This window comes from Monomorium pharaonis, chromosome 9 (assembly GCF_013373865.1).
Source record: "Monomorium pharaonis isolate MP-MQ-018 chromosome 9, ASM1337386v2, whole genome shotgun sequence".
In the NCBI taxonomy this organism is placed as follows: domain Eukaryota; kingdom Metazoa; phylum Arthropoda; class Insecta; order Hymenoptera; family Formicidae; genus Monomorium; species Monomorium pharaonis.
In genome coordinates, this window is record NC_050475.1 from 22,032,967 (window position 1) to 22,060,813 (window position 27,847).

Here is a 27,847-nt window from a genome sequence, read left to right on the forward strand (position 1 = left end):
GATTTCTTATATAGTACACTGTACCTAATGGAAACTAGGATTTTCAGTGACAGCAATTTTGAAACACAGCCTCGAATGATGAAGAAAGAAACTTTTTCCAATTTTGCGTAGTACTTTAGGAGGGGTAAAGGATCAGGAAAAGAAAAAATTTCTCTCTTCTCCTACACTCTATACTGACTTCCATGACTTGGAATAATTACGAATAATTAACATAATGTAATTCTTCTCTTTTAGCGAAGAGAAGGTCGCTTGCGAAAACAACGGAGCGATAGCACGAAGAAAAGAAAAGATCGACTTGGCAATAAATCAGCACATGTGTACATTGCATGTATGCATTGTATGTATGCATTTACAAATAATATATGTTAGTAAATTTGTATGTACAAGTGTATTATTCTCGTGAGGGATAGAAAAGCAAAACGGTTCAAGTCGGAGAGTTTACAAATTGTAGGTCATACGTAGGAAGGGGGTATCGGGAGAGGAGACGAAATCCGGTGGGGGGAGCCATTCTTCTATCGCGAACTAACTGGACACGCGGACACGGGTACTGTGTACTCGGTACTGTGCAGTTTCTTTCTCCTGTAGGTTCGATTCAGATGCGGTTTGCTATCCGTGCCACGCGCGCGTGCACAGTGTGTTTGCCTCTTGTGTCGTACGTGCGTGCGTGCGTACGTGCGTGCGTGCGAGCAAGCGCGGGCGCGCGCGCAATTAACCATAAGGGAACGCGTAAAGAGGCGCGTCCCTCTTGTATCGTGATCGATCGATCGATCGCGCGACGCGACGCGACGCCGATGTACGGGAAACGTAGCGACACGACACGGTGCACGGTGCAGTCGCGCGCGACTTCTTTCATACGACATGCATGTTTCTTCACTCAATACGGACGAAATCTTTTTGTATAAAGATAGGAATACGAAATGTGAAGCTGTAATAGCAATAACGCAAAGTAATGTGTAAATTAAAGGTGATATTGCAGAAAAAATGATAAGAGTATAAGGATATATTATATATCGAGTTTGAAAAAAGAAAAAAAAATTTTTAACAGTGTCTGTTTCCATAAAGTGTATATTTTTGGCACGAAAACGTTTCACAAGTTTCCGTTCACACGTTAGATTTAAATGATAGGAACAGAAATTAAGTGTTGAAAAAATGTTAATGTAGAAAATTAGCTTTTTACATTGTTATATTGCTATATATGTATTTTTAAAAATTTAGCTTTCCTAATTATTAATGATAAAGGTAACATATATCTATATTATGATATATATGGAAAACGTGGGGAAAAAGACAGTTAAAGTATAAAGATAGGATTAGCCAACTTACATCACTCATTTTCAGATATGTACAAAGTTTTAAGATAAACGTGACGCAATGTTAATCGTTAAATCAGATGTAAAATTTTGCCGTTTTTCTATCCTTCCATCTTTGTTAACGTTGTCATTTGTATGGCAAGTGTGAGTGCGACGAGTACATTTCCAAGTATATTTCCGGAGTGGAAAGAAGAAATAGGTGTGGTACGTCGACAGTGACGGCGACAGCGATGAGCAGGACGACGTGACCTTGGATTTGAAGCGGGTATCGCGGCGGCCACCGAGCGATGAGCAGCATGTCGACGAGTTCACTCTTTTACAAGGACAAGTACGCGGTAAGTGTACGCGCGTATGTAGTGCACACATATGTACACACACACTGCACACACCACACACACACACACGCGCGCGCGCGTTTTCCCATTTTGTCAGTAACTGTTTTAATCAACGCAATCGGAGAGAAAAAAAGACGAAAGAAAAACGACAGGTTATTAGTCGGCTGCGCCTATGCGCATCATGCGCCTATGTGCCCGTAGATGCGCCTTTGTGAAGCGAGAAACTCCACGGGGTTATGGTAAAAGCGGTACGTCTATAACGACGTGCTTTCACTCTATCCTCACGATTCCGACAATCGCAAATCGTACGTGTACGCGCATTTCCGCGTTTAGATGATAATGATGTGTCGCAGCATACAAATTTAAATGCAGCCAATCAGTCGATCGACTATTTTCGTATCCACGAATGACTAACGCCGAATAATTTTATATATATATATATATAATTTTATATAATAATATATATATAAAATCATCGTGCCGATGTTACGCGATATACATTTTCAAGTGTAGTGTGATTCCGCGATGGTTTTATACAGAGTGCGATTATTCGTGGATCACTATCGCCCGTGTAGTTGATAGTGACTGTGCCCACTCGACATATCTACTTGCAAATCTTGATAATCTCTACCAATTCGATCGAAATCAATTTATTCAACACTTATGGGCTCACATCACCTGAGCACATAAAGTTTGTATTCTTATTATCTTTATTTTTCTCTCTTGTTCTTTTCCCCTTTTCTCTTTAGAAACTTGATGTAGACTCACTTAAACGCCATCACCGGCCGTTCGCATAACCGAAACCGACAAAAATTCACAAGAAACAATATGCGTCGTGAAATACGCAAATGCGATGTGTTACAAGGCTGACAATCTCGTATCTCGTTAATACATCTATCGATATTTTCGACGATCGACGACATACGTTTCTCTCTTCCTTTTCTTTTTTTCTATCAAGGTGGGCGGAAGTATTATTCGATAATTAAAAAGTTTTTACCTTTATCTGCTTTATTTTCAAAGGAGTATAAAAGTTTTAAATTTCTTTTTTGTTAATAATGGTCGTCGCATAAGTCAATAATTGTTGCCTCCCCCCCCCCCCCCCCCCCCCTCTCTCTCTCTCTCTCTCTCTCTCTCTCTCTCTCTCTCGGATAGCACGTTTCTTATGGACTTTTCATGGGAGTCTGTTCCGCTGCATGGGTCACGCGCTTGTCCGGCGTAATAAGATGTATGCTTCTGACATAAGACTTTCACCCCCGAGGGGCCTTTTGCCGCAATCGACTCAGATCTTGATTTTCCACATCAGAACTCATTGCTATTTTTATAACTATGAAAATCCGACACAGCAAAATTATTTGAGAGTCTCATTATGTATTAACAAATTCCACATTAATTCACTCTGTAGCCAATTTAATTATTTGTGTACTTGATTGAACCACATATATCTTAATATGTATTTTTCATTTTCTTTGTGATTTTATCTATTCGTTTTATTTTCTGTAGTTCATATTGAAAAATACTAATTATATTTGTGGGAGGAAAAGAGAATTGTTTGTATTATAAGATTATGCGCCCTTTTTTTATATTTATAAGCCTATCACACTCACGCACGCACGCACACATTTCTTTCTCATCTTTCGTTCTTGAGTTCGATCTGTCCTAAAACTTTATTAATATAATTATGTAATCGAATAAAATTGTTAGAAAATAAAACTTGACTCGTCATGCATTCGTTTATTCATGTATGTTTAGTACGCTTACGATTGACACAAATGCATTTCTGTATTAAAAAATATTAAATTGTAGATGAGCATGTCGTATACGCTATGGCAAGTGTCAACCGTATCGAAAAGTATTTTTATAGATCTTTTTTAATTATTAAGATTTAAATGAAGATTATGAATGATTTTGCTGTCTTGTTTTTTTAAAGATTTTCATTAGAAGTATTTCATTTGCTGTGAAGAAAAGTAAGTCAGCTTAATGAAGAATAAACGGTATAACTTTTTTTTAATGCACAGAACGTCAGACGAATATAGCCTTTCTATAGTACTATTAAATTCTAAATTCTATGGCAATTAAATAAATGTATTTACTGATACGTCAAATTCATCTAAATGTTTATAGAACAATATAAAGAGTATATCGAGATTTTGAAACTAGTGGTACAATCGGAAGTAAAAACGATATGTCCAACAACATTTGTATCGATTTTTTTTACAAATAGCAGTTGTTACTTTGGTTGTATATAAAAGTTTAGAGCGATGCATGTATGTATGTACACTGTTTGTCATAGCTCGAGCGGATGGCGCGGTGAAAGAAATACCGGTTCCGGTGACACTTCCGGTTAGTCCCCGACAACGGTCCAGCTACAGTACCGCTACGTAATTTTGTTGTATCGATTACCTAATGATAAAAAATGCCTACCTGCTGGACGAAAGAACTGATCCGTGCGAATTAATTGAATCTTTTTTTCGTGTTGAAAAGTATGTTCCTCGATTAACTCTTGAGGGACAAGTATAAAAATCTCTTCTCGAAAGGTCCATTTTGATACGTTGGAAAAAATTTCAATTCTAATTGCAGATTAAGCTATTTTTGATACAATCTCATAATCAATCAATATTAAACAAAGTCGCGTGAATTAGCAGTCGAAGAGACTTGTTGACACTACGCAAAACACGTAACAATTCGTACACGTGTGATCTCTTTATCATCGTTAGAGGAAATGGCTTTATGTATACATATGCGTTTAAACAACGAAAACTTGTTAACATTATCTGTATTCATATATCATCGATAGGGGATGACTAACCATCGCCGTCTTTTCTTTTATAATCTGATTCCATATAATCTTCCTTTTTGTCATTAAGAAATTTCAAGGCACTTTGTCACGATGTTGTTTTGGAATGACTTTTCAAGTACAAGTAGTCCGTAAAATTTTATATATACAGTAAAAAAATTTGTGTTAAAAACAGATATCACATGTCCAAAACGGTCCACAGAAATTTTTCTGTTAATTTAACATATTAAGCAGTCCTCAAAAATGAAATGGTCCTTATTAAACTCAATTATAGAGTAAATTTAACATTTTTTTTCGTCAATTTTAACAGATAAATCCTATCACTAATAATAAGGAACATATTTATTGTGTAAAATTAAAAGTACGTGCACATTGTGTTACCTTTACACATTTTTTCAGTTATTCAAATAATTTAATACTTTACTTGAATTAACACAACAGCAATAATAAATAAAGTAACAAGCAAAAACGTTAAATTTTAATAATATAAAAGTTTTAACTAGAATATTTTTTAACAAAAGAAAACACAAAATTTTTTACTGTGATAGATATAAAGTATAGAGGCGTTTCTCATTTCTCGTCGAATACTCGTGAAAAAAAGGATCGAGTTGAAATTTGTCGAGAAACCCAATGATGACAAAGTAGGTGACGAAGCGCGTCTCGCGCAAAGAGTAACGCTTTATCAGACGATGTAACGGGGCATAATTCCCTGCGTGCGTTTTTGCGAGCGGTATGCTTACGCGCTATTCCGCGAGACGACGACAGGTTTATGGCGTGCAATTATCCAATGATAACGTTTCTCTTAATTTTTTTTCTTCTTTTTTTCTTTTGTTTTTCATCTCTCTCCGTTTCGAAATTAGACTAATCGTAAAGAAAAACATTTAGTCGCGGTAGTTTTATACGCGTCAATTATCCGGCACCGTCCACGTTGTTGATCGTTCCCCATTTCACGGTCCACAAAAGAGGAGAAAATCTTTCGGAGACTACTTGTGTATACTTACTATATTCATATACTGTAAACTTTACAGTGTAAAATTTTAACGCGAGTACGAAATAAAGAAAATAGCATACGTTGTATATTTACATATCGAATATATGTCTATAGGCATGCGCGATTACATCGTGTATTGATATCAAATATTATTGATGCACAGTAAAAGACATTTTGTATTTATGTAAAATTGGTCCTTGTTAAAATTTTTATGATAAAATTTAACACATTCGCTTGTTACTTCAACATATTACTGTTGTTTTAATTTAAGTGAAGTGTTAAGTTATTAGAATTACACACACACACACACACAGTAAAAAAGTGTAAAAGTAATATAATGTGCACGTATTTTTAATTTTACATCATAAACATCTTCCTTATTAACAGTGACAGAATTTATCTGTTGAAATTGACAAAAAATGTTGAATTTATTCTGTAATATAAGAATGATTGTTATTTTTTGACGTAATCTTGTAATATATGTTACAATAATTAATGTTATAATAGTGTTAAAGTAACATGTTACATGTGTTACTTTGACATAATTTTCTCATTAAATTGTTACATAAAAGTTATGTCAAATTATAAATTTTATTTTTTGTTAATATATAACGTAATATTGATGTTACTATTTAACATGTTAAATAACAACATAAATATTAATATGTTAATAACTTAATATGTTAAATTAACAAAAAAATTTTTGTGGACCGTTTGGCACAGACGACATCTGTTAAATTTAACACAAATTTTTCTACTGTGTTCATATATCTAGCTGAATATGGATTTTGTGAAATTGGATGTGTGCGTGCGTGCGTGCGTGTGTGCATGTGTGTGTGTGTGTATGTGTGTGTAAGTGTTCATTAAATTAACCGATTTGGGCTGTACTTAAGGCTGATTAAATCTTTCAAGAGAGCTTAGGTATCTGAACATCTTGGAGAAATGCATTGAGTTAGATAACGCCTGATGATTGATAATATGCGATAAGCAACAACAGTTTTGTACGTGGACGTCGCATTTTATCATCAGTCAATTTTTATCCTTAACTCGTATAAAACATCCAAGCATTTCAATGGTCCAAGCTTTCAATGGCGATTCAAAATATTACTTTATCTTTCATTGAACTGTGTCAACAGAGAGATTATCGATCAAGAATTTCGCGTTTTGATTTTTAACCGCAATTTAATATAGCGTAATATTTTCGGGATTAGATATTAAAGTCATGGGATGGAAATTGAAAAGAATGTAATGAGATTGAGATCGAAAGGTGGAAAAAGGCCGTTTGCTCGATCTTCATACGACTTTATGACAATTACTGATACAACGATAACGCAATCATAGACACACATTACAATGTTTCCGGTTTCACGTCACTGGTTTTCCGGTTGGATTCGTCCCAAGTCCCAGCAAAACTTATACGTGAGTACGTTGTACAAATGTAGTCGGTAAGAAAAGATGCACTGTTATTAACAATGCATTTTATTCGGCTTCTTCATGCCGAATATGCGACACATGTTCAAAATCCGCTATGTCGAAAATGCGTCATGCGTGTTACTAGAAATGCGCACACATATTTGTACAAATTTCCAAAGTCGCGCGTTTCTTCTAAATTGTCTTTGTTTCTACGTTTTTATACGAATGTGAATGTAATAGAAAATAACGAGATTTTCATTTTTAATTAATTTGTGATTCTTTTAAAATTTCTCTACAGAATTTTTAATCGTTAATTTTATAACTCGGAAACATTCCCCTCCCCCCATGCGAAAAATAAAAACTCTTTCTCCCTCCCCCCCTCTCTCTCTCTCTCTTTCTCTCGGAATTCAAGTTTCTTCAGATTGATATCAATTGTGATTCATTAATTTACACTTTTTCTCGACTTTTTGAATAATTTCTAGCTCAATGAAATAGAGAGCTGTATTGTCATAAAGATTTCGCCAAGAAAGTAGTGTCAATATATATAAAAATATGAAAGAAGGTCAGTAGGATGATTAAACAAATTTATGTAGATTTTGTTTGTATTCCTTCATACAAAATTAAAAATTTGCGCGGTTTCAAGATCAATTTATATTAGGATGTGATCCACTTGATGCTTCGAAACATTCTGATTTCTATGATTAGCCAATTCATAAAATTCCTTATTCTGATTGGTCACTCAAATGCTTCAAACATTTACAGCATTAAGTGAATCGTAACCCTAATGTAACGCGATTTTGGTGATGTAGGGGCATCATTCGTTATTACAAAAATTAACGCGAAATTATCTTATTGGTGTATCCACATTCATCGAAGACGCTTCATTACCGTGGCAATGCTTTCAATGATCTCTATATAAACTGATCCGAAAAATCTGTAGTGCTTTTATATAGGGTTTTCTAAAGTGGGAATCGCAATTTATTGAGTGATATCACGAAAAAATTTTCAACAATGGAATCAAAATCAAATTTCTAAATATTATTTTGTCAAAAAATTGTTTTCAGGAATTAACCATTACATAAAGAACAAAAATATCCTAAGCATGATATGAGTACATGTTCTAATATACAAGTGATAAAACGATGTTGTCGACGTAAATGGCATTATCTCGACATCGCGCGTCGTCGTAATTTAAAGCGGTACAAACAAAATTTACGAAAATTCGCTGGGGTGCCTTTGAAATTTGATCGAAATCGATAATGTAGAGTCATTCATGCACATCATTAATGAGATTTCATATGTATTTCTTATATAGATTTAGAAATTCTTTTCCAGAATTAAAGTACATATTAACATTCATCTGTGAATTGGATTATCGAGAACAAAAAAATTTTTTTTATTGCTCTACTTATCGACTTTTTACGCGTATATAATCTAAATTTTCGTTTCGCAATTTTGTATCAATTCGTATTAACTAAAATCTAATTGTCGAAACTCGACACTGTTTGTTCTCGTCGTTTACTAGTCTGTGAATACGAATTTTGTAAGTACAAACTGTAATCTTTTATATTAAACAAACATTGTTATGATGTGACAGCAAATTAACAATTTTTTCCCGTTTTTGGTAGAAATTCCATTCCACAGACTGGTAGCAATGCGTATTCTTTTATTCTGGAGGATTTCCAAATCTATAAAAGAAATAAAAAGATATGGCAAAACGAAAATTACTATCTTTTTGTCGGTAAAACAGACAATTCCAGCATCCCCTTAAGTAGTGAGATTCAAGATATTAGTCTCTCTCTCTCTCTCTCTCTCTCTCTCTCTCTCTCTCTCTCTCTCTCTCTCTCTCTCTCTCTCTCTCTCTCTCTCTCTCTCTCTCTCTCTCTCTCTCTCTCTCTCTCTTTCATATTTTACGAATAATTTTCTATCGGCGACAGTCGAAGTACAAATACTTAACGTTTATAAAAGCAACGACAAGAATGTCGTTTCCAGCTCGTGTTCTATTTGCAATTTTACATTGCAATCTTACGTAAAATCACCTTTCGTTATCACACTCGATATCAGTGTTATTTTCCTCAACGAACTCAGCGCATATTTTTACTCACTACAATTTCGAGTATTTTTCTACGTCGATAAATAAATATACGTATATGTATACGCAATAATCCTTGGTTGCATTAAAAAATTTTGGATTACATACCCGATTGGTCACCAAAATTAATGATTCAAGAAATAATATACTTAAAAATGATAGGAGTCGTCACAGTCATAATTACATAATTTTATTATAATTTCAATATCGATCTTTCAATATCCACAACTCATAAAAGTCGTCAAAGTCATTAAAACTCAGCGCCAACGATTTCACGTGTGAAAGCCGATCGCTCGATTAATTTTACATAAATGATTTTCCTAGACTAACGTATTTCCTGTAACACCACTTTCTCGGCATTTTTCACACGATTTGTTCTCGCTATTTAGGTATAAGTATTTTTTTGAAACGTTTCGTGTAATCTCTGTCCAATATAAGTACGTATACTTTTCGAAATCATGTTACATATGTCAATAATTATCGCGTTTCCTATATTGCCACCGTTCACTTTTTCGATATCAACAATGTCACAAGATTGCCTGATGATTTCCGTTACCGTTACTACCGCGTATTTAAATCATGTTTCGCACGTCAATTTAATAGAAAAATGGCAAAAAATATAAGGCTTGAAAAATATATTGCTATATTTTTCAAGAAATGCGACTATGATCACGGTTCATCGTGCAATTAAATGCACTTAAAATTTTACAAAAAGTCTATTTGTATACGATTTTGTAAAACTACCTGCATATAGAAATACTCCAGTAATCACCAGAATTTCAATTCTTTCTATTGTCACGATTGATTCTTATCGCAAAATGCGCGTACTGTGTCTTCAACGATAACGAAAACGCTTAATTAGCATGAAACAGCGTTATAATTCATTTATTCTGCTTATTTATTCTGCCAAAGTAAATATCGATAAGGGTTTTAAAAATAGATATACATATGTCAATGGATATATTTTGTCTAATAACTTGAATGTGCCATACATTTCTTTTCTTAACATTATATTTAGGTAGTCCTATCTCTATTAACAATAATTAATTGTTATTTTATTATAATTTTTTTTATTTACAATATTTCAAATAAATATAGATATATATTATACACGTTTAGTTGATTATAAAATTTATATTCGTTATTGATGCAAAATGCTGCATAAATTGGCTAAACTTTTAGTTAGAGAGATAGCGTAGGATAACTGGTCCAATTACCGGTGCTTTTATAACGTTAGAATAAAAAGTACAAGTTAAATAGAAAGGCAAAATTAAGTAGTAGTCGAGGAAGTAAGATTCAGGACGTTAATATTGAATTGACAATGTTAATAAGTAATAAATATATCTCGCTATGTGCATCGATAAAAACAATCGCGTATGAAAGTTCGGTATGAAGAATACATACGAAGCACATACGATTCTCATTATACGACACGGATGAACAACCGGCAAGCGAGAGCAGAGAGACGAAAGATACCATAGCGGCTAAGGAGTGGCGGGCTAAATATAATTCGTAGATCAGAAAACACGCACACACACGTACGTAGCTACATAATCCCCTGCCTAGAAACAAGTTTAGTCGCCTTTAAAACTATACACTCTGTTAGATACCATTCGTTTTGGGGTTACGCTGGTGCATATGCCAGCTCTCTCTCTCTCTCTCTCTCTCTCTCTCTCTCTCTCTCTCTCTCTCTCTTTCTCTCTCTGCCCCCTTCCCTCTCCGTGCGGACTTTGCGCGTTTCCGCACTCGTTCCCGCAAGTGCGACAAACGGTCCGCGACCGCTGCAGTGACTTCGGTGCAACGCTGGTGTATGTATGTGCGTTTTACGCGCGTAGTAGCAACACGCGCCTCCGATTACGCGTACCCGATTTATGTGCACCTACAAACACACATCAATGACGGTGTATTTTGATTATGATTGTGTTGTCACATTATTTTGAAAGATTTTGTGTTTTATTTGTGCATCGCTCGAAACGCGCTTGAAATTGATATCTTTGGAGAAATGGGGTATTTTATGTACGAGGAAAAATGTATACATGACGAAACAAAACTTTGATTAATTCTCTTTTATATTTGGATTTTAAAGCGCAGTATTTTTCCATATTATTCTGTACATGTACGTTATTTGTCAAAGAAAGCGTGTAGCGAAGTTCTTGAGTTTCTAGTGTGCTGCTTTCATGTCTTTTAATATTGAATTTTCACTCCCGACGAAAACAATATTAAACTGTAAGAACTTAAAATTTACCTCAACAACAAACGTTGACATTTTTTTGGTCGTATGCAAAAGTGAAACTGATTTCGAAATTGAAATTAGTACATAGAACAACTCGTGTCAAAGATTAAATTTAAGAAATGTATTTACTTACGCGCGCACGCACACGCGCGCACACGCACGCACGCACACATACACACACACACACAAATCCCGCTAGCAGGCCTTGTCCTGTAACTCCTTTTATTTAACAATTTTGTTATCATTATAACGTCATTGAACAGATTAACATATGGTTTTAAAAAATGGGCAACGACATTATAATGATAACGAAATTATTGTTAAGAGTTGCAGAGAATAGGCCAACGGATCTTTCTATACTACATTCCTGTTTTTTTTATACAAGTATGTATATTTATCGTTATATTTATTTTTAAAACTCCCAATATTAAAATTGTAGTTGAAATTATAAACGGCACTTTAGACATTTAAATAATAACTTTTCGAAGAACTGATCTGTAAAGCTTCTATTTTCGTGATAACCGCGTTGCTTACTCGAGCAACAGTAGGAATGTCGGCGTGGCCTCAATTTTTATAACTTTGTAGAACGGAATGTAAGACGATTATGTCATGCAAGACTTGTCATATTAAAGAAATGTTAGAATCTCTCTCTCTCTCTCTCTCTCTCTCTCTCTCTCTCTCTCTCTCTCTTTCATGTGAGAGATATGATAAGTATTTCGTAATAAAGTAGAAAGTACAATGAATTAAAGAAAAAAATAAAAAGATATATAATGTATCGGTCTTCAAATAAAGTTATTTTTTTTTGTCTCGTTTGGATCAGAGTAAGGAATGAAACGTGTAAGGCCGGATCTACAATAGGTGTAGTAAGCCTTATGCCATAAGAAATTGACCAATTATAATCGAATATGAGAAGAATAATCGAATATAATTGATTAATTCCTTATGGCATAAGGCTTACTACACTATTGTAGATCCGGGCTAAAAGTGCGAAAAAGCATACATAAATAAATTAAATTTCGTGAGGATTAAAACCAACATCGAATGATCACTTTAAACTTTAAATGATCGTTTTGTTTTGACCCGTAATAATATCACGCGTGTTGGAAGAAGAGAGGGAGATGAGAAGAAAGCTACGAAACCGTAGCTTTATATATATATATATATATATGTGTGTGTGTGTGTGTGTGTGTGTGTGTGTGTGTGTGTGTGTGTGTGTGTGTGTGTGTGTGTGTGTGTGTGTGTGTGTGTGTGTGTGTGTGTGTGTGTGTGTGTGTGTGTGTGTAATTCAAAATCAAACGATTCTTGAATAAAACGATCGAGCCACCCGCGGATCTTGTGACAGACGAGCATAGTTGCGTACACGCGGAAATAATACGGAAGACGTAATTGTTCACTGTGGTTGTATAACATAATTTCCAGACGGCTTCCGACAGTCGTCGCCAGAGCGTCGATCTGTTCGCAACAAATGCCGTGAAAAATTTCCGTGATATTTTGTCGCCGTTTGCAAAGTTGATTAAAGATTTCGATTAAAAACTCTATCGAAAAATGTGGCAATTGCGTAAAAATTATTTTATAACTTGTCATCGATCAGCAACTCATCTCATCAATGACAAGAGTGCGCGTTTCAGAAAAATATTTTTGGAAATCAGATTGTTGGAGACTCGAATAATCATCGCGATTAATTGTTACGTTCAAGAACGCTGGTAACGCTGGTAACAGTTAAATTAAAGTAGAATATTCAATTAATCGTCTTGCTCTCTATTTTTCAAATATACGCACGCATATCTTGTTCTTCTGTACGTTTGTTTCCTTAGAGACGATTTCGACATTTCTTTAGACGTAGACGACAACGACGACGACGATATCAATTTTTTAATCTATTCTATTCATGTATGCATATCGTCGAGAACGCGAATGAATTATCACGCTTCGTCGCAGTTTTCGGACGGTAATCGCTCTCTCTCTGGTCGCTACGCGAAATTAACTGACCTTTAGTTTCGATTCGTTTCATCCGTGAGCCTCGCGCGCTGTCCAGTGCGCAACGTGATTGCCACGCGTGTGATGATACGCAACGAAAGCGTGAAGCAATAAGAGGAAAAAACAAATAATAAGTATACATTTAAAGAAAAATAACTATATATTTAAAGAAAATTGGAACATGGTACTCTTTGCACCCGTCAGACTTGCCAGTCATGCGACTCCACGTAATTACGTAATAGGTAATATCGGCTGAAACGACGGTGCAATAACGACGGCAACGGTGCGCGGCGTGGCGTCGCGTCACGTCGTCGTGTCGTCGTGGTGTCGTTGATCATTTGGATTCTTGAAGGCTCGTGCGCGCGTGATCGTGCCGTCATCCATCCGTTCTTTCGTGCTCGACATCATGCTCAAATAAAATGTTTGTATATGCATACATTTGTGGATGTACACGTGTGTTTGTAATTCTCATACGAGTGAACAAACGGGCAAACGCGACACCGTAATTCTTTACCGTTCGCGCGTCGTCGTGCTTTCATGTGAATCGTTCGAGCCACGTATGCATTAAAACAATAGACTCGAAATATAATTAAGTGAGGAGACAATGCGAAATGCGATATATACGTATAATTATGATAACTTTTTTTCCGGAAAATAAAGAATAAACGTGCAAATTTCAAGACTTAAAAACTATGTTTTTTTTTTACATGAAAACATGTGTTTATTAGTTTTACTCTCGAGACATGTTTTGTTTCAGTATTTTATTATTTCGTGTTTAAAAGCAATAAAAAACACATATTCAGAAAAATTTATAAATCAAATCTCTGGTCAATTAATTAATTAATCGACAAGATTAACTCGCAGAAATGATCGACATCCCATTCGATGTGTCAGGACTTTCTCTCTCTCTCTCTCTCTCTCTCTCTCTCTCTCTCTCTCTCTCTCCTCTTCTGATTGTGAAACAAATTGTACTTACTTCTCATGTCGGAAATGACAATTTAATCATCAATTAACTTAACCGGAAATTAGTAAAAGAAGCTTTGTTATACGGAGCAAATACCACGTCGCGATATTGAGTACTCTCCTATCGAATGCAGAGGCAAAGTGCAGAGTAAATCAAATGATCGATCGATTGATCGTCGTTGCTTACTTTGATGGATTAACATTCAAAATTAATGTTCAAAATAGAAAGCTCTTTTCATTGGCTCGAAAGAAGAAGAAAACGGATTCTACTCGCAATTAACGGAGTTAATTCTTTCCATGCCCGAGAACGGAGTAAAATCTCCGAAACACACTTTACTTACACGCTCTACCGTGTTGCGATCGTCATCGAATATCGTTCAATCACAATTTCACAATTCTTCGACAGGAAGAGCCAAATCGATGCTGCATAGGGAATCATCCGCAACGATTTAACGCAACGAGTTGCAAAGACAGAGAGGAGAATTCTATATATAGTGGAGATGAACGAAGTACGACACGTTTTGACAGTTCTGAAGACTCCCGTGAAGAGCTCAACCTTAAACAGTGGCGTCACAAGTGTTGCAACGGCAACGTGGTACGACGTCCCTACGCCGATTATCGTGCATTGCCGCGAGTTTGGCGAGGAGGCGGGACGCGACCTCATCAAGAGCGACAAAACGATGAGGAACCCTAAGAATCATAATCCCTCCGCGAACGATTTAGGAATAAATAGCTTGGTCGGAGAAAATACAACCAAAGCCAAGTCCTTGGAGAGAGAGACGAAGGTCTGGTCCTCGGGGGACGTCGGATGTTCGTCGGCCGAATCTGACAAGAGGCTCGAGGTGTCCTCCTTCATCGACAGCGTCGACAAGGCGCCGCCGCCGTCGCCGCCGTTAGACTGGGACCACGTGGAGAACACCGTCGCGAATAGATTGAATCAAGTCAGCGTGAGCGTTAGGCCTCAACGCGGGCTCGAAGAAAGCTCGAATTCTGAGTTTCGCGTTTCGAATCAGAAAACTGAACGGAATGGGAAGAGATGCAGTATTACGATGGAACTGAACGCCACGACAACGGTGATGAAGGATGCCGATGGAATGCCGACCATCAGTTTCAGTTTTTTGCGCGCCGATGAAAATTTTCACAACAACGACAACGACAACGACGACGAGATCGTTATTTTAGAGGTCGACACGAGCGATCGAGCTGACTTTGAGTCGGGCAGTCAGCAGTTATACGATCTTCCTAAGAGCGCCATTCTAGACGGTAGTCGAGCTTCCCTAGAACAATCCAGTTGTGCGAAGGAAATAAATTCGAATGAGTTGTCACTGGTAGTTAATCGGCAGGATCTTTACGACGTGTCTTTGAACATGAACGATTCGCGAGAGGCAGAATTGGCCGGTCATCTGTCGATGTGCAAACTCGAGGAGCGAGAAAGTTCGCGCAAGATCGCGAACATGATTGTTTCGCCCGAAAAGATGAACCGACAGCGCGATCGGATGAAACGTTCCACCAGATCGCTCAAATCTGACAGAAGAAGCTGCTACGGTGCGTCGGACAGCGACGGCTACGACGCTGGCATAGCGTCGATGTCGGGTTCGTACTCGGATCCGGAATGCCCGAACTCGCCGGAGGAAGCGGCGTTGTCGGAGAGTGGCGGTTCAGACCGCAGCAAGCGACTGAGGCTGCAGAAGCGACGACTGGGCAAGGCTTGGGGCAGAATGCGTAGCTGGTTGCGAGAGGAGAAAACCAGGATTGGCCAAGTAGTCAACAGACACGCCAAGTTGCAAGCGGTCGGCGCGCTTACTCCTGAGGTAGTGCCAAATAATAGAGAAAAAGAAAGAAAAGAAACGTCTTTGGCCACGACTAATAAACATTAGTTAAAATCGATCGAAAATAAGCAGATTTGATTAAACTAAAACGCCCCCGTTCTCTCGTTCGGGAATGTAAATTTCAATTCTATCTGTGATATATGATATATTGCCATGACATCTCCAAAATAATATTGTTTATATTGTATGTCTTTATAGAATGTAGTTACAATTAAAAATTGGACCATTCGTTTATCCAAGTTGTTTAAGTCAATTTTAACTAATGTTTATGGCGTTGCTCGATATGAAAGATTCAGAGCGTGAAATTCGCGGTTGAGAAGCGCGAAATTTATAACTCATCATCTCAAAGTATGACCGGGAAATGTTTTAAACTGGGCCTTGTAATTGTTATAGATACTCGACCGCTTCGCTCTTGATTTCAAATTTCTTTATATAAGTATATTTTTTCGAGTATCCTACAATCATAATGATAATTAACCTTAAGTTAAATAACGCGCGACGAATTTACAAGATTTCCATACCTAGATTTTCAATTTATCGATACGGTCGATTTATATTGCATCAAATATGTATTGTGACGTTTTGAAACTTATTAAGAAAAATGCATGAATTATTATAATTCTCGTGAGTAAAACGATACGCGTAAAAGTGACGAATCTTGTAATTTGCGACATTTTATTTTTCATTTTACTTGGATTGATTTTTTATCGAAAATTCTCGTATCATCAAGGTACGAAGCAATCGTGCCTCACTCGCGCGAACATCCAAGAGCAAGCAGCGTGGCTTCTACGATCTGACGCGAGCACGTGCTCAGGAGTCTGGCTCGATCACCAGAGTGGAAGAATTTGGTCTGTCGTCGGTGTCAGAGGAAGCGAACGTTTCTGATGACATGGATAAATCAGTGTCAGCTTCGCCCGATTCGGAAAAGACGTCGGAGAACGGTGCGTGCAGATTACGCGGCAATTTACGAAAAAAGACGCCAAGTTCGGACGATATTTTGGAGACGAGCAGGACGAGATTACAACTGTCAGGGTCTTTTAGCATGGATAAGCTATGCTCACACCTGTCAGAAAACCACGAGACAAAGGTGACGACGGTGACGGCTACGATAACGACAACGACGACAGTGACGACATCGCCTACGCCGATAGCGGGGACCAGCGGTGATTCCGAAACGTCGAGAGATCACGGTGGGAAAAGTGGTCTGATTAAGAGGAGAATGCTCGGGTCAATCAGAGGATTAATGGCCTCGACTCATCTGTTGCAGACCTACGAGTCTGACGAGGTACTTTACACTCTTGTTACTTCTTTTCTCATTGGCAGGACTACTGACATGTTTGTGCAGTTGTCGCAAACTTGCTCGACGCTATGGTCGAACGTGATGCACATCTTGAAAGCTAGAAAGAAATGGAAAAATAAATGCGTAGGAATTAACGGGACTAAAGAGCGTAGTCGCGCTATGATGTTACACGTTCGCGTGCCTGTATGTGCTTTTATTGGCGCTCTAAAACGAATTTCGAATGCGAAACATATATACATCCGCGCGTACGTGGTGTGTGTATTCGAATATTGAATCAATAAAATTTGATTGATTTTTTTATTTCGTCAAGACAATGTAGTGACATGGTAGACTGAATCTCTTGCAATATCATATTAATTTAAATATGCTACTTTACAATTAAAAAGTTTCCTATGAAAACCAAATAAATTCGAGGAGTTGAATTTTCAAAAAGTAATAAAGTTTCTCATCTTTAAACCATTCATCATATAAATTTGTGGTAATTTATCTCTAGATCTCTAGATCTCTAGATAATAGATATAAGAGAACAAAGTTATAAACTTTTATTAAGAGAAAAGATAAAAAGTCTCTGGACTTGTTTGATTCTTGCGGAAATTTTATATCTGCTATGTACCAAGTTATACTTCTCGTTTTTTATTTAATTCTTGCCGATACATGATACAAAATTGTTCGCGATATAACGCTATGACGCTGCTGATAGAAATAATCAGCGTTATAAGATTGTTTAAAAAAATAACTTGTTTGGTTTTTGCAAATTTGCGACGCCGAATAACTTACGTATCGGAAATTTGTATGCCGCGCTTAATAAATAAATCTAAAGTTTTTTAAAGAAAGATTTATAATATCGATTGATTTAATAGATTAATATCAGCCTGAAATCGATGTGAGATCATTGTCATAGGACGAAAGATTTGCTAATAAATTTTAATGAAAATAAAAAAACAATTTTCTAGATGAAGGAATCTCTTAGGAAGAAAAGATTTTCAGTCAAGAATTGAAAATGCTTGATATATTTACCTAGTTGTGTGTGTGTGTGTGTGTGTGTGTATTACATTGTATATATAGAAGTATAAAAATTAAGAAAATATGAATCTTCAAAAATATAGAGTAATATTTAATAATTAATTTACAAATTAATTGCATAATATTGAAATAATATCAATATCGAAAATATCGTTCGTTTTTTAGTTCTGCTTTCTCCGAGTTGAAATTTTATAGGCGGCTTATCCAATCGAGATTTATCGACTATCCAAGAGAAATGGCGCTAAGCGGTCAGGCATGAGTGTGCCTTGAAGCATCGCAAGAGCAAAGCATGGAAAGTGTGGGAAAGTTACGTGGAGAAAATAGTCGACTTTGTTTCACACACATGTACGCGCGCAAACATATCGACACTTGACCGTCTTCCCTATACGTATTCTCATGTGTCTGTATGTACATACATGAAAATCGTATGCACGTATTTAGAGACGCGTGACCATTAGGAATAGAAAATATTACACGCTCTTTCTCTATTGTACATTACATTCCATTTTACGGATTTTTCGACAGCGTGCCACAAAAATCGATGAAAATGTTTCCGTGTACTTTTTGACGGTATTACAACAACATTACAAATAATTCGTTAAGAAAAAGAGTTGTCGGCAAGACTGAAGATACTATTACGCTCACTTCTTACGGAATTCTTTAGGAATATCTCGAGCAATCTTTTATTGCCAGCGTCATATACAACAGTCATCGAACAATATCGATATACGACACAACTGTTAATCCATAATTTTCATTAAAGTTTCTTAGATCTTAGATCAACATTATCAAATTCTGTTTGGCTTAAAATTTATGTTTTAGTTTCAATTTCTTAAAACCTCCGTCATAAAGTCGTAAACGGGTTATAAAAGTCACACGTAAACTAATTGTTATACAAGATTTGAATAAAATGTGCGCGTTTTTATCACCATTTTATCATAGTATATTTCTGATTACGTTTGAGGGCGTGACAATTTAATGAACTGCTAGTCACACGCGACTCAAAAGAAACACTCGTAGTGATGAAAGTTTTTTTGTTCAGCGATAAATTTGTATAGATAAATTCTCTGATATGGCGAGATAAAAGATAAGTCTTATTCGGAAACTCGCAAGCGTTGTCTCGCATTAACGTAGAGTTGAGGAGGCGAGTGAAGAGAATCATCCGTATTAAACGACTGACACGTTCGCATTAATACGAACGACTGAATTTATAATCGTGTCGTATATTTTTTTCCACTGAATTTGTTAATTAACATTTTTGAAGAACATGCGAACAAATAAATAGTTATTAAAATTGAATTGAGATGCTCAATAAGTGAATGATCAAATTCTAACGGGATGATATTACATGGTAACATATCAAGAATGCTAGATCACTTACGTTTTACATGCGCTGTAATAGCTGTAATAGTCGAATAGTGACTGATCATTGACTAGTGCGCACCTGTCCGTTGCAACGAATTGAGTGGAAATAAACTACCTGTTGCAAGTGCTCGCTCGTTTGTCGTCATCGACCTATTGTAATCGACATATCGATTAACCTTTTAGACGTCTGAATTCGTAATAGCCACACCAACTCGTTTCATCTCGACTGTTACTCGTGAATACATACAATCATATTCACTATGGAGGGGGGGAGAGTACACGTTATTTAAATTCATAAAATATAATTGTAATGTGTATACATTTTTAAAGATGAATGAGTAAAAGGAATGAACAGGGAAAGGAGATTTCCAGGAATTTTCGAATCTCGTGCGAGACGGCTTTTATCAATAACATCTTTTTAGTTAGTTTTTTTTTGCATTCATTGTTTTTGTGTTATTCACAGCACACAATCTAATATTTAAGAAAATCAAGAAATACTTTAATATCACACACGCAATGTATGTTCCTAAAATAAAAATGTAGTACTGGACAGTATTACATTTTTATAAGGGTACATTTTTATAAACGTATGAATATTCTACTTTAATACAAACAAAATTTATCTTTCTAAGTTGTAATGCCATTTTAATGCAATAAAAAATTACAAATAGTAATTTTCAACTTTCTTCAAGGCCTAGCGTGCCAACATTTGCTTTCACTGAATGCCTCGGGCATATGTGCAATTAAGCTTTAATTCGAATCAAGTGTCAGTCACCTTGGCGCGGCAAACGAAAAGAAGTGCGATATCCGATAGCCGCGGGAATGTTTATCGCACACGAACAAACGCCTTTCCATTATAGCTGATGTTTTACGATTTTATCATTCTTGCAATTTCCGGGACGAGAAGCTTCCTTTCTCCAAGAATACGGTAATGTTATCGAGGTTGAGAATAGCGCATTAGGATACAAAAGTCCGTTAAGAAGGATTTAATAATGAGAAAATAAAGGAAAAGAAAATGAGCGACATCCATACATAAATATATTCATATTATTTTCTTTCATATGATATACTATATATCTTAAATAAAAAAGAGAAAAATGTACTCGTATGTGGCAAATATGCGAAGAAACTAAACAGAGAGCATAATAATGGTGAAATAAACGATTGAATGTAGTAACAAAATATATATCCTTTATGAATAAAACAATTTGCGTTATAGGAGGAGAAAAGCATTAAAGTAAGAGAAATAATGATGTTATTAGACGGTGATAATGTTATATGTGATCATGAATTATCATGAATTATGATTACTGCTACATTATGCTTTTCCTTCGAAGATCGAGCGAACTAAGTAGAACTAAGTCAACTTGTAGATTTTTGTCTCTTGAAAACGAAACGAAATTATTTTCTTTTTATCAACTATTTCAAGATTCACAAGACTCGTGCACGTAAATTTGTTATCGTCATCACAATGTTCATAATTAATTAAACTTAATAACTTGATGCAAATTGAAACTTTGTATTTTTTTATTAGCAAATTTTTACAAATATTTTGCTTCGAATTTTATTGCATGCAATAGAATATCTTCTTTTGAATTTTAATGGCACAGAGCTTTCTATGTATTTGATTCATGACTTCTATTTATTAACGTTGTAAACAGATTTTGTATACAGACATAGAAGATATATCAATTTAGCGTTTTTCAGAATTATCACAATAAGATAAAAATGCTCAGAAACGAGTGAAATAAAGCGCTTTTGAAAAATCCTCTCTTTTTCGTTCTTTTTCTTTTCTAAATATACCATTGTCTCATCTTGTCGCGCAACTTTTTAACTTCTTTCTTGTCACGCGCAGGGAGGACAAGGTGGTTTCGAGGATGTGCGAAGATACGTCAAACAAGGAGGTGATTTTTGCAAAGAATTGGCATCGATTCTTCACGAAAGGTATTTGGACTTTTTCTATCTATCATCCGTTATTTATGCGAGTACGAGTCTTCAAGAAGGGAAATATAGAAATACTATATTATATTTTTTAGAGCCGAACTGGAAGCTACGTATGCGAAAGGACTCAGCAAACTCAGTAGCAAGTTGACGAAGGCCTGCGCTAAGGATCAAGGTGATTGTCAGTACAAGTTTTACGTTGTCGTATTCATCGCGTTGATACTTCTTAATAGATAATAATACGTAATAATTGCAATTACATTTATTTACTTATACATGAGAATATTCAGATTTGCTGCACAAATTCTCTTTAGCAGAAGAAAACTTTATGATTTAATAATAAGGATCGTAATATTTTCCTTGAGGTAAATATCATTGAAAATTCACACCATATGTTTATAGAATCGATACGAAAACATATTAATCGCAAATTTTACGAAGAAAGATTAGAAGGAAAAAAGATTGTAATCGCTTTCTCTCAGTCCTAGTTAGAGTCTACGAGATTTATTTTTTCACTTTCCGAGTATAAAAAATATCGATAAGAGCGCAGCGTAAGATAGCGACGTTACGAGATGGGCGGTGCCCGTAGCAATATCATCTTTTCTAAGTAGTGAATCGTACAATCTCCTCTTTCGTAATGCAGGTGGTAATAGCAACGGAGGTGTGAACGAGGCATGGAGGTGTGTCGGCGAAGAGATCGAAGCTGCAGCGGAAGCCCACCGGCTATGGGGCATCGCGTTAAGTGAACAACTCGCCAAACCACTCAGAGTAAGTTAAAGTCTAGAGAGATGATTATGCATTTATAATTGTACAAAGCTTGCGATAACTGCGAGGCACACACACACACACACACACACACACACACACACACACACACACACACACACACACACACACACACACACACACACACACACACACACACACACAAACTTTGTGCATCTCGCACCTTCGATCAAATGCATCAAACAAACGCAACCGACGCAAACTGGCAAAATAAATTAAATCTTGCATTGTTGGAGAATGTCCGACTTCAAGTTGCAAAAAACCTGCATGTGTATCAAACCGCAAGTATTAAGATAGCTATATGCACTTGGTAGTTACGCGTGACAAGATGAAGTAAGACAAGATGAACTGACACAGACTCAATAAATATCTCTCTGAAAAATATATGGAGACTGTGTAATCTGATAGGTGGGCGTAGCGGAGACGCAGGGTCGGTCGAGGAAGAGCATCGAAAATTCGGTGGATAAGGCGTCCAAGTCGCTTCAAGAATGGCGTGGAATAGCGGCCAAAAGCAAAAAACAGAGCTTTACGTGCGCACGCGAGAACGAGAGGCTGCAGGATCTGGCGCGGCTGCAAACCATTAGTCAAAGCCAACAGAGTAACAACAGATCGTCGTCGAGTCATCACATGACGGAGAAGGAAGCGAGCAAGCTGGAGTCCAGACGGAGAAAAGCCGAGGACTCGTCGCGCCGAGCCGACACCGAATTCTACACGGTTAGCGTGAGGGCCGAAAGGGCTAGGCTGGAGTATGAGAGCGCGATGAGGAAAGGTGCCAAACAGATGGAACTGCTCGAGGAGGAGCGATTGAGTGCTCTCAAGGATCTCGCCAACGTCTACTTGACGCACCTACAGGCGCTCGCGCCGCGACTGCAGCAGGTAAACGGTCATTTAAAACCAGTTACGAAGGTAGGAAAGCTTGACTTAAGCTTCACTCTCATCTCAACATTTCCTCTTTTATTTCTCTCGGACAGAACACCGATCGCTTGCTAACGCCCGTGCGCAGCTGCAATGTGTCGCAGGATCTAGAGATCCTGAAAAATCTCGTACGCCGAATGGATGGTCACGATGTGACGAATCCGGAGCAATTGCTGCCAGACTTCTACGCCGAGCACGTCACTCTGGCAATGAACCGTGAACGTCGGAAGCAGGCGTTGGTCCGGGTGCTACATTTGATAAGACAAGATCTCGAGAGAGAAAGACGAGGTAGAGAAGGCCTGGAAACATTACATCGAGCCTTTGTCAAGACTCCTGCATTTGCGGCGGATGAGAGTACGCAGAACGTGACGGATAAACTGCATCATGTAAACTGTTCCACCTAATCTGACATAATTAATAATTTTACGATCACAATGTGATGATAATTGTTTTCGCACGTTTCCGTAGATGCGTTCCATGTTGCTGTATTTGGAAGCAGCTAGATACAAAGTCGGCGGTACGCTCGCCGAAGTGGAGGGCAGCAAACGGACCAAGCATCCCTTGTCGGAGCATATCTTAGTCTCAAGAGACAAGCAGGGTTTGCAGCAAAGTGTTCTCAAGGTAGTATATATAGAAATAATCATTTTTTAATTGATCTTGCTTTTAAATTGGCTCGTTTGATCACGCCGAACATATACCAATTTGAATAAATATTGGTAATATCGCATGTCATGATTAAAGTACAACTTTATATTGATCTTGAATTTTAATATACAAAATTTCTCTCTCTTTCTCTCTCTCCCCCCCCCCTCCTCTCTTCTCCTTCTTTCTTTCAGATAAAGATCGTGCATTTTCTCTCCTTACAGATTCCTTCTTGGGCAAAGAATGAATCTTTTGAGATTCAGGACAGTGATGATGAACTCGAGATGCGATTGACCAAGGATCAAGATGCCGAGACTCGCGATTGGGCTGATCGAACCGCCGGTGACGGCAATTCGGAGAATCCACCGGATGAAGACGATTTTAGCGATTTCGATGAGTTTAGCAGTCACTCGGAAGACAACAATAATCAAATTGATGGTACAGAAGTAGTAACGGCCAAGACTGAACGCGCAGAACAATGCCGAGCGATCTATCAATACTCGGCGAATCTAAATGACGAGCTTAGTCTCAGTCCGGGAGACTTAATAACTGTCCATCAAAAGCAGCCAGACGGCTGGTGGATAGGCGAGTGTAGAGGCCGTACTGGTATATTTCCCGCCACTTACGTCCAAGTTATTCATTAATAACGCGTATGATTTCGTATTGTATCATGGATGTGCATATGCATTACAGTACAAGTATCCTTTTACAGGAGTTTCCATCCGACTTGGTTAAATAAGGTTAAAAAAGTTTTATAATGTGCCAATAACGTTATAATACATATGTAACGACATTCTTTATATGCACAAATCGAAGTTATTTCGATCGCAAGCTCGTTCAAGTTTGTATAAAAATGACTTGAGAATTAATACCAAATAGTAGTTACCACCATATCCGATTCACATATATATAGTGCCAACAAAGTCTGGCGGAAATATGTTAATGCTGTCGTTACTATTTACGCTATATATTTATGTTCACTCTTACACTATTAATACTTGTTTATGTACAATATACTATTCTAAAAAAGATCAGTGACAAATGACGATTCCTAGTCATCGAATTTTTATTAATTCTGGCAATGCATTTTACCTCATTGTGCGTATTATCTATTCTTTCCGAGATGTACATTACGATATGTTTGAAAATTTAATCGCGCAATCTAACTTACTGAAAATCCAGGTTACTTCTCTAGTATAAAATTAGGTTGGTACATATTTTTAAAATTGGTGTACTTTCTTTTATTTTCTGTCATAATAATTACTTATTTGCACTTAGTTTTATTCTTGAAACAACTGTTTCAAGAAACAGTTTATGCGAAAGGATAAAACGGATATATAAACAAATGTAAAAAATTGTGCATATATATATGCATGACACACACACACACACACACACACATATACACACGCGCGCGCGCGCGCGCGCCCGTATATGTATGTTCATACACAATCAACTGTAAATATTCAACATAAGAAAATATTTAAATATACTACCACAGTGCTCACAGCACTTTTATTTAGAAATAAGTTGTCCATTGCAATTTGTCAATCCTCTATTTCGTCAAAGTGTTCCTGTTGCAATTGCTTTTTTACCTCCTCTATGACGTCAGTACTATTAACTGCAACAAAATAATTGTAACAAAATTGTGACATAATTACATTATTATTGAATACAGGATACCACAATTTACTTACCACAAAATGGACTGGTACTGGCTGTAGCCACAAAAAAACTTCCACGCTGATCGTATACTTCTGCTTTAATGCCCATTTCTGTACAGATATTTCTATCGCATGGTTCCGCGGTTATTTGCAAAAGATGTCTATAAGTCAAATTCCATGGGTGTGCCCAGAAACTGCAATTGCGCGCAGCAGCAGATATCAAAGATTCTGTGAGATAGATATAAGAACGTCCATGGCTACATATTGCTCGTTGTATCTCTACAAATGTAACAACAGGGTATTTCCATTTCTTAAATCAGCCAGTAGTCAATTTACTACTTAGCACTAACCAGCCATTGGAATCGGCAAATAATTAAAGTACGACGATTCCATTCTTGTACAACCAGGTTGCGTTTTACCGCCGTTTGGATAGAAATCAATGTAACCTATACATTAAGATAAGGAGAAAAAATTAAGTAAGGAAGCTTTTCAGAAGTTTTAGTTTCAAAAATTAGTTTCGAAAAAAGAAAACATGCGCGATATAAACTGTAAAAAATTAAATTTCGATCAATGAGTTACCTATAGCTTCAGGTAAGCCAAGACCCAAACTCATAAGTAATCGGCCGTTGGTATGTATCACGTCAACAAACGGTGCATCATTTTTATGTAGATGAATAGACCTTTCAGCATTGCGGAAACATGGCTGTGCCGGATCTAAACCGGTGATTCTCCGCACCGTCCATCTGTTTTGTCTCTTTTTCAACTCTCTTGCGACGAATCCGCAAATATGAGCGCCGAGACTATGTCCTACCAGATGTAAGGGGCCCCAATTAGCTACATCCGGTTCAACATGTGCATTGTTGATTGTAGCATTTGTTATGTGTTCTAAAAATCTTTATAAATGAATTGATGTTAGAAAGCATACAGATTTTACTAATGTGTACAAAAAATATAATCGTTGGGAAGAACGCGTTTTTTAAATCTTGATTGATAAGTTATCATATCAATTAAGCATTTTGCATTTTTTACTGTGTACGCACTTCGATACTCGATATCCTACTATTCTAGTGTTGACCGCTGCCTTGTAATAATTCCACGTATTACCACCAGCGCTCCAATCTATTATCACAACGTTAATGTCATCCTGTGAATCACACAATTATTACAGAAAAATCGAGCGACTATTTAGAAAAAAGATGTTGCGATCGATGCGATTTACCCATTCGAGGAATGCCTTTTCCATATCTCTAATCCACGTCTCCTGGCCATGCGACAGGAAACCGTGTATTATGATCACCGTCCTGCGTTCTATCTTAAAATCTGTCCATTCTAAACCAAATTGTTCACCAAGTACCACTTGCACACGGCGCGGTTGTTTTCTAGAAGACAAAAAAAATTGCACATCCAAGGCGTCACTCCCGTTAGGTTTACTTCTAAAAAACCATTCCAAAGTCGCCGCGACTGTCTTTCCTAATCCGAGGCAGTCCACTTGTTGGTGCTCACTAATACTTGCTGTTGCATCTTGTGACGAGTTGTCAGACAACTCGCTCCAGTTGCCTACACGGGTATACAACGTGTATGTAAAATTCGTCAGGGTAGTCTCATTAAGCAAAGGCACAGTTTTTGTAATGGCTGTTGTTTTATTTAGTGCATTTTCAAGAGGCTGAGTTACGTCCGTCGTATACGGAAACTTTAGACGAAAACATTCCCCAAAGGGGAATTGATACAAAATAGCAAACGTGAGAAAGATAGACACCATCGTCCTGTATGCTAAGCACATTGATATTTACGTCGATCTTAACATACGAGATATATATATATACCACACATATACATGCATATATATCATACATATACATAAATACATGCTATACACGAAATACTCGACATCATCATATTTGACTAGATAAGCCTTGTGGTTAATCAAAAAATTTTTAGACAAACAACTTTTTTACTCTCGTATGGTCAAAGTGACATTGATTACATAAAAAGAAACTGGCTACTCTGATAATAACGAATTATCAAAACCGATATTTTGTTCATTTATAGAAAGAATCAATATTCTTTATTTTAATAGAAAAAGAGAAAAAATATAAAGAAATAAAATAATTAAAATTTGTCAATTTAACTATTTAATATTTTTTAATTTGTTATTGTTTTTACGTTTTCTATTAAATAAATGAAAACATTAAAATTAATAACACAAAACATTTTCAACATAAACATAAATAATATAACAAACTTAATTATTGCCTGGATTTTATAGAAATCTCT

The 27,847-nt window shown here is 36.7% G+C and overlaps 2 protein-coding genes and 1 long non-coding RNA gene across 13 annotated transcripts; 1 reads left to right on the forward strand and 2 right to left on the reverse strand.

Moving 5' to 3' along the window:
* Window positions 1–587: 587 nt before the first annotated feature.
* LOC105836159 lies at window positions 588–25,435 on the forward strand. 11 transcript variants are annotated; one of them, XM_036291958.1, is made up of 11 exons: window positions 588–964; window positions 1,339–1,645; window positions 14,515–15,919; window positions 16,668–17,222; window positions 21,481–21,569; window positions 21,662–21,747; window positions 22,210–22,334; window positions 22,761–23,228; window positions 23,324–23,653; window positions 23,736–23,888; window positions 24,104–25,435. In XM_036291958.1, exons 3-11 carry the CDS (start codon window positions 14,609–14,611, stop codon window positions 24,551–24,553), a joined length of 3,567 nt encoding a protein of 1,188 aa, XP_036147851.1. In that variant the 5' UTR covers window positions 588–964; window positions 1,339–1,645; window positions 14,515–14,608; the 3' UTR covers window positions 24,554–25,435. The 11 variants fall into 11 exon arrangements, with proteins under 11 accessions (XP_036147851.1, XP_036147854.1, XP_036147850.1 ...); XM_036291961.1 differs by having other exon boundaries at window positions 1,454–1,645; XM_036291957.1 differs by having other exon boundaries at window positions 588–1,645.
* LOC118647309 lies at window positions 17,526–21,485 on the reverse strand. Its single transcript, XR_004964625.1, has 2 exons — window positions 19,642–21,485; window positions 17,526–19,496 (listed from the first exon to the last, which is right to left on the reverse strand). It is a non-coding gene; the product is annotated as an uncharacterized LOC118647309 (long non-coding RNA).
* LOC105836161 (pancreatic triacylglycerol lipase) lies at window positions 25,127–27,716 on the reverse strand. The gene is made up of 6 exons (XM_012680000.3): window positions 26,793–27,716; window positions 26,614–26,717; window positions 26,153–26,466; window positions 25,924–26,019; window positions 25,607–25,852; window positions 25,127–25,530 (listed from the first exon to the last, which is right to left on the reverse strand). The coding sequence occupies exons 1-6, from the start codon at window positions 27,351–27,353 to the stop codon at window positions 25,457–25,459; spliced, it is 1,395 nt and encodes a 464-aa protein (XP_012535454.1). The 5' UTR covers window positions 27,354–27,716; the 3' UTR covers window positions 25,127–25,456.
* Between the last annotated feature and the right edge of the window lie 131 nt (window positions 27,717–27,847).

Excerpts from the sequence above, each read along its gene's own strand:
- LOC105836159 (XM_036291957.1), top strand. The coding sequence starts at position 14,609 with ATGAACGAAGTACGACACGTTTTGACAGTTCTGAAGACTCCCGTGAAG. Across the intron at positions 15,920-16,667 it reads TCGGCGCGCTTACTCCTGAG|GTACGAAGCAATCGTGCCTC; the intron begins GTAGTGCCAAAT and ends CGTATCATCAAG. Across the intron at positions 21,570-21,661 it reads GCATCGATTCTTCACGAAAG|AGCCGAACTGGAAGCTACGT; the intron begins GTATTTGGACTT and ends TATATTTTTTAG.
- LOC105836161 (XM_012680000.3), bottom strand. The coding sequence starts at position 27,353 with ATGTGCTTAGCATACAGGACGATGGTGTCTATCTTTCTCACGTTTGCT. Across the intron at positions 26,020-26,152 it reads TGGCTTACCTGAAGCTATAG|GTTACATTGATTTCTATCCA; the intron begins GTAACTCATTGA and ends CTTAATGTATAG. Across the intron at positions 25,531-25,606 it reads CAGTACCAGTCCATTTTGTG|TTAATAGTACTGACGTCATA; the intron begins GTAAGTAAATTG and ends ATTTTGTTGCAG.